The 13,327-nt window shown below is 41.2% G+C and overlaps 1 protein-coding gene across 1 annotated transcript in view; it reads left to right on the forward strand.

Annotated features, from left to right (window-relative positions):
- Positions 1-13,327, forward strand: part of LOC117443746 (phosphatidylinositol-3,5-bisphosphate 3-phosphatase MTMR3) — a 57,351-nt gene that overhangs the window by 33,092 nt on the left and 10,932 nt on the right. The window contains 5 exon segments of the mRNA XM_034079636.2: positions 1,876-2,071; positions 6,349-6,534; positions 7,869-8,039; positions 9,582-9,727; positions 11,173-12,451. Coding sequence (XP_033935527.1) covers positions 1,876-2,071; positions 6,349-6,534; positions 7,869-8,039; positions 9,582-9,727; positions 11,173-12,451 — 1,978 coding nt within the window.

Genomic DNA, 13,327 nt, shown 5'->3' on the forward strand with positions numbered 1-13,327 from the left:
TAAAAACAGTCGAATATTCTCAATTTTTTCTTTTTTTTTCTTTATTTCTTTAATTATTTTTTCATTCATATTTTTGATTTCATTATTGTTATTTATTTATTGTTAATTTTTTTGTTTTTCAATATTATTATTATTATTACCGTACTTTTCGGACAGCCGCGACGTTTCCCCCCATTTTTTGTGCAGCTAACGGCCACTAGGGAACCTCCTAAATCTATGGATTTTACAGGTAAAATTAACCACCTTAACACTACGGGCTCTAGGACCGGTCCGCGCCCGCCACCTCTAAGCGCCGGGCTCCAGCAGGAAAAGCTGGAGGCCGGAAAAGAGTGAGACAGGTAGCGCGCCAAAGTAAAAGTGGAACCGAGAGACAGAACGAGAGCAAGACAGACGGACAATTTAGCTGCTGCGGCTCATATGCAGGTGCGCTTTGTAGTCCGAAAAGTACGGTATATATTTTCCTTAATATCTTCTAACATTAAAGTGTTACATCAGGCAGCTGCTTCTCAATGAAGTCGGGGAAGATGTTCCCAGAATTGACTTGCTGATGTTTACGCATAATTTTCATTAAAAACACTCAAATATTCTTAACATTTTATTATAATTAAATGTATTGTACATCTTATTATTCTTACAATATTATGTATATGATCCTACATTGTTGTGGTGCATCAGGCAGCTTCCATGAAGGGTGGGAAGATGGCTTCTCCAAAGTGGTGACTGCTGCTGCTTCATTGCACTTTTCTCTCGTGTTTTATTGCCAAAAATGTCTCGCCCGTCTCGCTCACAGACGCTCCATGTTTATAGACTAAACACTCAAAACGCTGAGGATAAGAAGGCAGATAAGGCAAGGGAAACATTAACCCCTCAATGAAGTAGGTCAAAGTGTGTGCATGTCTCCATCCGGTTACATTACACTATCCAAAAGGGCAAAGTCACGGGCTTTACTTTACCTGCATACCAAGGCTGCATGTATACACCTGTGGCCACCAGGGGGCAGGAAAGCATCCCTCCAGAGTCATTGTAACCGTAGAGACGCACTGTCTTTCATGTGCTTCTGGGCACCAGTGCAAATATAATATTTACTCTTTTTAATCCCTTTATTTATACCTCTCCAGCTTTTTAGCGGCTGGCTTGTCCCTCCTCTAGTGTGGGGCTGAGCAGGTTGAGGGATAGTCATATGTGAGCACTTATTAATTAAAGAGGCCCTTTCCCCTTTCCTGTTGTTCAATAGGTTTTAGTGCACGTAAATAGTCTGCAAAGCCTACAATTCCGTTGTTAAGCATTTCCAACACATTGTACTGATAGGCTAAGGGGCGGGACATCTCTAAGTGGTTGACCAATCACAACAGAGTCGGCCAGCTAACCAATCAGAGCAGACTGGGCTCTGGTTTCAGACAGAGCTTAGTCGTTACGTTTTTTGATTGAATGTTGTATTTAGCCTGCTACTTTTTCAGTATATTAGAGATATTATATAAATGGTTTTAGTCGCGGCGGTTTCGCTCTGAGCTAATTGAATCCATAGAGATGTTGTTGACGGGCGAAGCAAACCTCAAGAAGCTATTAATGCTGCGGTATGTGGCACGAGGCCATGACCTGTCCAGGCTGAAGACTTTTCTCTTTGCCGCTGCTTTTTTGTGTGTGTGTGTGTGTGTGTGTGTGTGTGTGTGTGTGTGTGTGTGTGTGTGTGTGTGTGTGTGTGTGTGTGTGTGTGTGTGTGTGTGTGTGTGTGTGTGTGTGTGTGTGTGTGTGTGTGTGTGTGTGTGTGTGTGTGTGTGTGTGTGTGTGTGTGTGTGTGTGTGTGTGTGTGTGTGTGTGTGTGTGTGTGTGTGTGTGTGTGTGTGTGTGTGTGTGTGTGTGTGTGTGTGTGTGCAGCTGGCTGTCTGCTCTGGAGAGCACCAAGTGGCTGCAGAACCTGTCTCTGCTCCTGAAGGCGTCTCTGCTGGTGATGAACGCCGTGGAGCGGGACCACCGCCCGGTCCTCGTCCACTGCTCCGACGGCTGGGACCGCACGCCTCAGATCGCCGCTCTGTCCAAGCTGCTGCTGGACCCGTACTACCGCACCATAGAGGTACAGAACACACTCCTCGAGTTTCATCACTGACCAGAGAGGGCAAAGTACTCACATCCTTTACTCAAGTAGAAGTTCAACATGTAAGAAGTAGAAAGTACAGGTATTTGAGTTCAACATGTGAGAAGTAGAAAGTACAGGTATTTGAGTTCAACATGTAAGAAGTAGAAAGTACAGGTATTTGAGTTCAACATGTAAGAAGTAGAAAGTACAGGTATTTGAGTTCAACATGTGAGAAGTAGAAAGTACAGGTATTTGAGTTCAACATGTGAGAAGTAGAAAGTACAGGTATTTGAGTTCAACATGTAAGAAGTAGAAAGTACAGGTATTTGAGTTCAACATGTAAGAAGTAGAAAGTACAGGTATTTGAGTTCAACATGTGAGAAGTAGAAAGTACAGGTATTTGGGTTCAACATGTAAGAAGTAGAAAGTACAGGTATTTGAGTTCAACATGTAAGAAGTAGAAAGTACAGGTATTTGGGTTCAACATGTAAGAAGTAGAAAGTACAGGTATTTGAGTTCAACATGAGAGAAGTAGAAAGTACAGGTATTTGGGTTCAACATGTAAGAAGTAGAAAGTACAGGTATTTGGGTTCAACATGTGAGAAGTAGAAAGTACAGGTATTTGAGTTCAACATGTGAGAAGTAGAAAGTACAGGTATTTGAGTTCAACATGTGAGAAGTAGAAAGTACAGGTATTTGAGTTCAACATGTAAGAAGTAGAAAGTACTGGTATTTGGGTTCAACATGTAAGAAGTAGAAAGTACAGGTATTTGAGTTCAACATGTAAGAAGTAGAAAGTACAGGTATTTGGGTTCAACATGTAAGAAGTAGAAAGTACAGGTATTTGAGTTCAACATGAGAGAAGTAGAAAGTACAGGTATTTGGGTTCAACATGTAAGAAGTAGAAAGTACAGGTATTTGGGTTCAACATGTGAGAAGTAGAAAGTACAGGTATTTGAGTTCAACATGTAAGAAGTAGAAAGTACAGGTATTTGAGTTCAACATGTAAGAAGTAGAAAGTACAGGTATTTGTGTTCAACATGTAAGAAGTAGAAAGTACAGGTATTTGAGTTCAACATGTAAGAAGTAGAAAGTACAGGTATTTGTGTTCAACATGTGAGAAGTAGAAAGTACAGGTATTTGAGTTCAACATGTAAGAAGTAGAAAGTACAGATATTTGAGTTCAACATGTGAGAAGTAGAAAGTACAGGTATTTGAGTTCAACATGTAAGAAGTAGAAAGTACAGGTATTTGTGTTCAACATGTAAGAAGTAGAAAGTACAGGTATTTGAGTTCAACATGTAAGAAGTAGAAAGTACAGGTATTTGTGTTCAACATGTAAGAAGTAGAAAGTACAGGTATTTGAGTTCAACATGTAAGAAGTAGAAAGTACAGGTATTTGTGTTCAACATGTGAGAAGTAGAAAGTACAGGTATTTGTGTTCAACATGAGAGAAGTAGAAAGTACAGGTATTTGTGTTCAACATGTGAGAAGTAGAAAGTACAGGTATTTGAGTTCAACATGTGAGAAGTAGAAAGTACAGGTATTTGAGTTCAACATGAGAGAAGTAGAAAGTACAGGTATTTGGGTTCAACATGTAAGAAGTAGAAAGTACAGGTATTTGAGTTCAACATGTAAGAAGTAGAAAGTACAGGTATTTGAGTTCAACATGTAAGAAGTAGAAAGTACAGGTATTTGAGTTCAACATGTAAGAAGTAGAAAGTACAGGTATTTGAGTTCAACATGTAAGAAGTAGAAAGTACAGGTATTTGAGTTCAACATATAAGAAGTAGAAAGTACAGGTATTTGAGTTCAACATGAGAGAAGTAGAAAGTACAGGTATTTGAGTTCAACATGAGAGAAGTAGAAAGTACAGGTATTTGAGTTCAACATGTAAGAAGTAGAAAGTACAGGTATTTGAGTTCAACATGTGAGAAGTAGAAAGTACAGGTATTTGAGTTCAACATGTAAGAAGTAGAAAGTACAGGTATTTGAGTTCAACATGTGAGAAGTAGAAAGTACAGGTATTTGTGTTCAACATGTAAGAAGTAGAAAGTACAGGTATTTGGGTTCAACATGTAAGAAGTAGAAAGTACAGGTATTTGGGTTCAACATGTAAGAAGTAGAAAGTACAGGTATTTGAGTTCAACATGAGAGAAGTAGAAAGTACAGGTATTTGGGTTCAACATGTAAGAAGTAGAAAGTACAGGTATTTGGGTTCAACATGTAAGAAGTAGAAAGTACAGGTATTTGAGTTCAACATGTAAGAAGTAGAAAGTACAGATATTTGAGTTCAACATGTAAGAAGTAGAAAGTACAGATATTTGAGTTCAACATGTGAGAAGTAGAAAGTACAGGTATTTGTGTTCAACATGTAAGAAGTAGAAAGTACAGGTATTTGAGTTCAACATGTAAGAAGTAGAAAGTACAGGTATTTGAGTTCAACATGTAAGAAGTAGAAAGTACAGGTATTTGTGTTCAACATGTGAGAAGTAGAAAGTACAGGTATTTGTGTTCAACATGAGAGAAGTAGAAAGTACAGGTATTTGAGTTCAACATGAGAGAAGTAGAAAGTACAGGTATTTGAGTTCAACATGTAAGAAGTAGAAAGTACAGGTATTTGAGTTCAACATGTAAGAAGTAGAAAGTACAGGTATTTGTGTTCAACATGTGAGAAGTAGAAAGTACAGGTATTTGAGTTCAACATGAGAGAAGTAGAAAGTACAGGTATTTGGGTTCAACATGTAAGAAGTAGAAAGTACAGGTATTTGAGTTCAACATGTGAGAAGTAGAAAGTACAGGTATTTGTGTTCAACATGTGAGAAGTAGAAAGTACAGGTATTTGAGTTCAACATGTAAGAAGTAGAAAGTACAGGTATTTGTGTTCAACATGTAAGAAGTAGAAAGTACAGGTATTTGAGTTCAACATGTGAGAAGTAGAAAGTACAGGTATTTGAGTTCAACATGTAAGAAGTAGAAAGTACAGGTATTTGAGTTCAACATGTGAGAAGTAGAAAGTACAGGTATTTGAGTTCAACATGTAAGAAGTAGAAAGTACAGGTATTTGAGTTCAACATGTAAGAAGTAGAAAGTACAGGTATTTGAGTTCAACATGTGAGAAGTAGAAAGTACAGGTATTTGAGTTCAACATGTAAGAAGTAGAAAGTACAGGTATTTGTGTTCAACATGAGAGAAGTAGAAAGTACAGGTATTTGAGTTCAACATGTAAGAAGTAGAAAGTACAGGTATTTGTGTTCAACATGTAAGAAGTAGAAAGTACAGGTATTTGAGTTCAACATGTGAGAAGTAGAAAGTACAGGTATTTGAGTTCAACATGTAAGAAGTAGAAAGTACAGGTATTTGAGTTCAACATGTGAGAAGTAGAAAGTACAGGTATTTGAGTTCAACATGTAAGAAGTAGAAAGTACAGGTATTTGTGTTCAACATGTAAGAAGTAGAAAGTACAGGTATTTGTGTTCAACATGTAAGAAGTAGAAAGTACACGTATTTGGGTTCAACATGTGAGAAGTAGAAAGTACAGGTATTTGGGTTCAACATGTAAGAAGTAGAAAGTACAGGTATTTGGGTTCAACATGTAAGAAGTAGAAAGTACAGGTATTTGAGTTCAACATGTAAGAAGTAGAAAGTACAGGTATTTGTGTTCAACATGTAAGAAGTAGAAAGTAGAGGTATTTGAGTTCAACATGTAAGAAGTCAAAGTAAAAAGTCGTCAGAAACATAAGTAGTGGAGTAAAGTACTGATACCAGAAACATGTACTTAAGTACAGCAACAAAGTATTTGTACTCCACTACCTCCCACCTCTGTAACTGACACCGGCCTTTGTTATACGTTTTTATTTTTTATTATTTAGGAAAACAAATTTAAATACTCCTCTAGTATGTTCTTTACTTGTTCTCAATTTAATATTATTATTGGTTTTAAAGCTTAAAGCTGTAAAGTAACAAGTCCTTAAATCTAAGACCTTGTTAACCTATGTTATACTTTTTAATATTCTTATTATTTTGGGGCATTTTTATGTTGTGTGATACTGTATATTTTTATTATTTAATTTAATTAAATAACTGTATCATTTGGGATAATTCTTTCTCTAGACATTATTATTATTATTTAAATGTATTGTTTTAATTCCCCTTGTGTTTTAAGGACGTAATGTCTGTAATGAAAACACTGTATAATGTTGCTTATCTCATTATTACCCTGTTCTTTCCATGTTCTCATATATGCTCTACCGTCTCGTGCCGTCCTCCTGCAGGGCTTCCAGGTTCTGGTGGAGACCGACTGGCTGGACTTCGGCCATAAGTTTGCGGACCGCTGCGGCCACGGAGAGAACTCGGAGGACGTGAACGAGCGCTGCCCCGTGTTCCTGCAGTGGCTCGACTGCGTGCACCAGCTGCAGAGGCAGTTCCCCTGCTCCTTCGAGTTCAACGAGGCCTTCCTGGTGCGTGGCAGCGCCGAGCTCTCTCCTCAAAGCCACAGAGACCAGTTGTTCTCCTCGTTATTATTTTATAGAAAAATGTATTTTAGCTTATTTTCGTATTTAATTGTTTTAATAATAATTGATTCTATTCTATAGGCGCCCTTGAAGGCTCTCAAGGTCGCCGTGCAAACACATACAAAACAAGATACACAATAACACCAGCATAAGAAACATAAACAAGACAATGCAGTCCATCACACATCCTCTTTTATTTATTTGATTTGTTATAAACTGCATTGTCTTGTTTATGTTTCTTATGCTGGTGTTATTGTGTATCTGGTTTTTATGTGTTTGCACGGCGACCTTGAGAGCCTTGAAAGGCGCCTATTTAAAATAAATGAATTATTATTATTATTATAAATCAATCAAATAACCAAATCAATAAAAACAGGATGTGTGATGGATATTGATCAGGGTGGATATGCGAGTGTGAAGAGATATGTTTTGATTAATAATTATTATTATTCAAAGTCATTTTTATATTTTATTAATTATTTTCTTTACAATTACTTTTTTATTGTTGTTATTTTTTACTATTTTTATATTTTATTAATTATTTTCTTTACAATTATTTTTGTATGACTTTTTTATTGTTATTATTTTTTACTATTATTTTTATTTTATTAATTATTTTCTTTACAATTATTTTCGTATTAATTTTTTATTGTTACTATTTTTTACTATTTTTATATTTTATTCATTATTTTCTTTACAATTATTTTAGTGTATTATTTTTTATTTTATTATTTAATTATTATTCTTAGTAGTTGTTTTTATATCTGATTACTTTTTTTCACATTTTATTGTAGTATGTTGTATTTTCCCTCATGGTTTGTTACGTCAGGCAGCTGCTACTTCGTGGAGTCAGTGAAGATGGTTTTCTCTATAGTTTACAAGCAGGAACTCTCATTGGTTCCGAGTGCTGTTCAATTATACTGTTTCCTAGGAGATGGTTAAACATTTCTGAGATATTTTATTGTCCATCATCTTCCGTTCCACGAGCAGTTACTCCTGCATCCCTGCTGTTATTATCAAACCTGAGGTGTGTTAACAAGCCTGTGTGTGTGTGTGTGTGTGTGTGTGTGTGTGTGTGTGTGTGTGTGTGTGTGTGTGTGTGTGTGTGTGTGTGTGTGTGTGTGTGTGTGTGTGTGGTGTGTGTGTGTGTGTGTGTGTGTGTGTGTGTGTGTGTGTGTGTGTGTGTGTGTGTGTGTGTGTGTGTGTGTGTGTGTGTGTGTGTGTGTGTGTGTGTGTGTGTGTGTGTGTGTGTGTGTGTGTGTGTGTGTGTGTGTGTGCAGGTGACGCTGGTGCAGCACACCTACTCCGCCCTGTTCGGCACCTTCCTGTGTAACAGTGGGAAGGAGCGGGAGGACCGGCACGTTCAGGAGCGCACCTGCAGCGTGTGGTCGCTGCTGAGGCCGGCCAATCGGACGCTGAGGAACATGCTGTACTCCTCGCACTCTGAGATCGTACGTCCTCCATTACTTTCCTCCGTCACTGTCCTGAAGGGAGAGAAACAGTTCTGCGTTAGAGCTGGTTAAGACTCCAGAGAAACGGTAGAATAGGTTAAAGATGTAAATAGACTTCCATTACAATTCTTCAATTGCTTTTTGGGAAAGTTGAGCCCCGGAGTCACGCCGTCCTTCTATCGACTGGAACTTTTGCTTCTATGTGGTTACTGGATTGTTTGTGTTTGTTCTTGGTCTGTGAGACAGGGTTTTAGGACCAGTGTTTTACACAAATATGACAACAAAATTGTCATTAACAAACATTTTTCCATCCACAATATGATAGTCTGTATTGTTGTTATTGTTAACTTACTGACTTGAGTACACAATAACAACAACAGTTCTTGGGAGTCAGAATCCAGCGGATGGTTTGAAGTTCTACTATTATTTGTGTTATTTGTTGTTGTTGTTTCAGGTTCTGCCCCCGGTGTGTCACGTCCGTAACCTGATGCTATGTTTTTATATTTTTAATTTTTTTATCAATATGTTTATTGATTTTCAGTTTACAAAAAATCACACACATAGGACGAAGACATGGAGCCAAAAGCAATACATATATACACAGGACAACTACTTTACATTGAAGAAAAATAACAACACTAAATTAAATTGGTACATACCACAAGGGCGCTCGAATACATCGGCAACCATCCAGTTTTCCAGCAATAGGACCGTATTTCTACAGAGGATATCAGTCATTTACATTTTAACATTATCGCATTATAGCGTTATCACGTTATCGCATTATCACATTATCGCATTTTAACATTATCGCATTATAGCATTATCGCGTTATCGCATTTTAACATTATCGCATTTTAACATTATCGCGTTATCGCATTATCGCGTTATCGCATTTTAACATTATCGCATTTTAACATTATCGCATTATCACGTTATCGCATTATCACATTTTAACATTATCGCGTTATCACATTATCGCATTTTAACATTATCGCATTTTAACATTATCGCATTATCACATTATCGCGTTATCGCATTATCACGTTATCGCATTATCACATTTTAACATTATCGCGTTATCGCATTTTAACATTATCGCATTTTAACATTATCGCGTTATCGCATTTTAACATTATCGCGTTATCACATTTTAACATTATCGCATTTTAACATTATCGCATTATCACATTATCGCATTATCACGTTATCACATTTTAACATTATCGCGTTATCGCTTTATCGCATTTTAACATTATCACATTATCGCGTTATCGCATTATCGCGCCCCAGGTTCGCTCAGAAATTGAGATAGGTCGTTGTTCTTGGTATACTCTGTGTTTTTATTTTCTATTGTTAACTTACTGAGTCAGCGCTTCTTGGGAGTCAGACACCTGCTGATTGTTCATTCGCTAAAACTAGACAGAAGAGGTTTCCTTTGACTAAATAAGACGTTTATTCCTCGCGCTTTCAACTATAACTTCCAAATGACAGGATGAAGATATCATAACGTACATTCCCAAGTTGATGTTGTTGTTTCAGGTTCTGCACCCGGTGTGCCACGTGCGAAACCTGATGCTCTGGACGGCCGTCTACCTGCCCAGCTCCTCCCCCACCACGCCCTCCGATGAGTCCTGCGCGCCCTACCCTGTCCCGGGGGGGAACCCGGAGGACGCTCCGCTGGGAAGGTGAGTCGGGAAACGCGTCTATTTTCAATTCTGACGTCTTTCATTTTTTATTTAACCCTTTGCAGTCCGGGGCTAATTTGGCCGTTTTCACATACTTTTGATTTGTCTTACTAAAGTCTTAGCGTGTCAACGTGTGGTATCTATTTGTTTAAGACAACCTCACCGATATGAGCTGATCGTTATTTTTTACATTTTGACATACGACACGACAGGAACATTTTGGACCCGAAATCGCCCAAACAACAGATTTTGAAAGTGATATTATTTGTACTACTAACACAAACATGCTCAGCGAAACATTTTGAAAGCTGGAAAAATATACCTGGGATGTCACTAAGTGGGTGTACAAGTTTATTGAGGTAGCATGAACCCATACACACATGTTATTAACAAATAGCAGGTGTTTTAACACACATTATGTCACCCTCAAAACTAATTATTATATTTAAAAAAGTTATTTTATTCATTGAACCCTTGCAGCATCGAGGCTTTGAATACAGGACAAGCTAAAAACAAGACCATGTTACTCACAATAGTGGCTTGAAAAGACAACAGTGTGCACTATTAGACTCTATCAGAGGGAGATGCAGAAACAGCAACAACGACAGAAGACCGTGAAGTCCAGTTGTGTGCTGACATTTCATTGTTTGCTCATCACTGTGATGACATCCTGTTTCCTGTTAGCCATGGCCCGGCCGCTCAGAGCACACTGACTTCCCATTTGTTCATCTGTACATTAATATTGTGTATTCCATAGAGCAGTGTTTCTCAAACTTTTTCATACCAAGGACACTTAACCAATAAAAAAACACTCGCGGACCACCTAACTCCACAAATATCCCAATACACATCGTTTTTCTAGAACAGATTACAAATCGCCTGACAATGGTACAAACAAGTGGCAACATGTGTGATGAAGTTGTTGCCCTGAGCTTTATCATGCAATAGAAAGTGAAACTTAGGCTCGTTCCATTGCGGAGATATTCCCGCGAGAGTGTGAAAAACTTAAATGTATTTATTTATTTCAAATGTGAAATGTTACCAATATACTCACGGACCACTAGGGGGCGCGGACCACACTTTGAGAAGCACTGCCATAGAGCATGAACTTGTTGAAGGACGTTATTGAGGATGTTGAATCTATTCCTGACAAAATGGCAGAAAGTGTCCATACTTGTGTTGGGTCGATTTTAAAGCGGACTCGAGCCTTTTCTGTTCCTGAAAGTGTCCGAAATTAATTCAGCATCCTCAATATACGTAACAGAACATCACCAACATTTCCCAAATCAGCCGAGCCATTTATTAGCTATTATCTGCGCATGTTAACTGATGCAACGCGTTAGCATCCGGTAGTTTCTACGTGCTGGGGACCCCTAGTTTACATTTCTATCATAACACGTTGGGGTACTTAAGTTACAACTATTCTTTACTTCTGTGCTCCTCAGACGTCCGAAGACTCGCTCCTTCGACAACCTGCCGAGCGCCTGCGAGCTGAGCGGCTCTCTGCCGCCCAACCGCCGCTCCAGCGACCCGAGCCTCAACGAGAAGTGGCAGGACCACCGGCGCTCGCTGGAGATCAACATGGCCGCCGGTCCGGAGGAGGAACCGGAGCAGGAAGAAGTGATTCCTAACGGGGCGGGGCCTCATCCGAAGGAGGGAGGGGACTCTGAGCTGGAGGACCGCCCTCAGACCAGGGGGCCGGACGCTGTCAGGGGAAAGGAAGGAGAGGAGGAAGCGAAGGAAGCAAAGGAGGCGGAGCTTTCTGTGGCAGTGGGCGTCGCCGAGGGCCAGGTGGAGAACATCCTGAAGGAGGCGACGAAGGAGGAGGCGGGAGCAGAGATGCAGAAAGAGGAAGGAGTTATTAATATCAGTAAGAGTGCGAGTGGCAAGGAGGTGAAGGAGGAAGGAGGTGATCAGTGTGCGAAGGTAAATGGTATTCAGGTGGAGAAGGACGGGTTGGCTAACGGTCACCACCAAGAGAACGGAGTAACGGACGCTGAGGAGGAAGAGGAGGAAGAGGAGGATGAGGAGGATGAGTGTCCGCCTGTGAAGGAGGAGAAGGAGGAGGAGGCGACTCCAGAGAGTGTAGAGATGTCTTGTGTACAGGAGGAGGCTGTAAAGGAAGGTGAGCGTCCTGCAGCTCTCCGGACTCTAACCAACGGCTTCACCTCCTCTCCCGAGGAGGAGCCGCTGGACAAGAGAGCCTCCGTGATGGAGAGCTCCACAGAGACTCTGACGGAGGAGGTCTGCAGCCGGCTGGAGCCCCCCCCCAGGCCGGAGGCGGGGGAGCAGCTCCTCAGGACTTTGAGCGGGAAGAGACCCTCGCTGTGTGCCTTTCAGGAGGGGCTTTATAACGGCGACGTCTCCGAGCTGCACGGGGTCAAAGGTGACGGGGAACGGGCTCCTCTCAGTCGGCAGGTTTCCCTCGCCAGCTGCAGCTCCCTCCCCCCCCGCTGCTCGCTGCATCGGTGGTGTCATCACCACGCGCCGCCGAACCGCGCCGCCATGGTTACCCCCGAGCAGCAGCCGTCCGTCCGCAGCCACCTGGACGACGACGGGCTGACGCTGCACAGCGACGCCGTGCAGACCCGGCTGCGGCAGATCGAGGCGGGACACCAGCTGGAGGTGGAGACGCTGAAGAAGCAGCTGCAGGAGCTGTGGAGCCGCCTGGAGAGCCAGCACCACGCCCACCGGGGACACGGGGACACGGGGGACGAGGAGGGGGTGAGGACACACTCACACACACACACACACACACACACACACACACACACACACACACAGGATATACACACACACACACACACACACACACACACACACACACACACACAGGATATACACACACACACACACACACACACACACGCAGAGGATATACATGCACACACACACACACACACACACAGAGGATATACACACACACACACGCAGAGGATATACATGCACACACACACACACACACACACACAGAGGATATACACACACACACGCAGAGGATATACATGCACACACACACACACACAGATGATATACACACACACGCACGCACGCACTCACACAGGATATACGCACACACACACACACACACACACACACACACACACACACAGAGGAGATACATGCACGCACACCCACACACACACACACACACACCCACACACACACACACACACACACACAGAGGATATGCATGCACACACACAGAGGATATACATGCACACACCCACACACAGAGGATATACATACACACACACACACAGAGGATATACACACACACACAAACACACACACCCACACACAGAGGATATACACACACACACCCACAAACACACACACCCACACACAGAGGATATACACACACACACAGAGGATATACACACACACACACACACACACACACACACACACACACACACACACCCAGAGGATATACATGCACTCACACACAGAGGATACACACACACACCCAGAGGATATACATGCACTCACACACAGAGGATACACACACACACACAGAGGATATACATACACACACACACACACACACACACACACACACACACACACACACACACAGAGGATATCACACACACACAC

This window comes from Pseudochaenichthys georgianus, unplaced genomic scaffold, assembly GCF_902827115.2.
Source record: "Pseudochaenichthys georgianus unplaced genomic scaffold, fPseGeo1.2 scaffold_674_arrow_ctg1, whole genome shotgun sequence".
Classification (NCBI taxonomy): Eukaryota; Metazoa; Chordata; class Actinopteri; order Perciformes; family Channichthyidae; genus Pseudochaenichthys; species Pseudochaenichthys georgianus.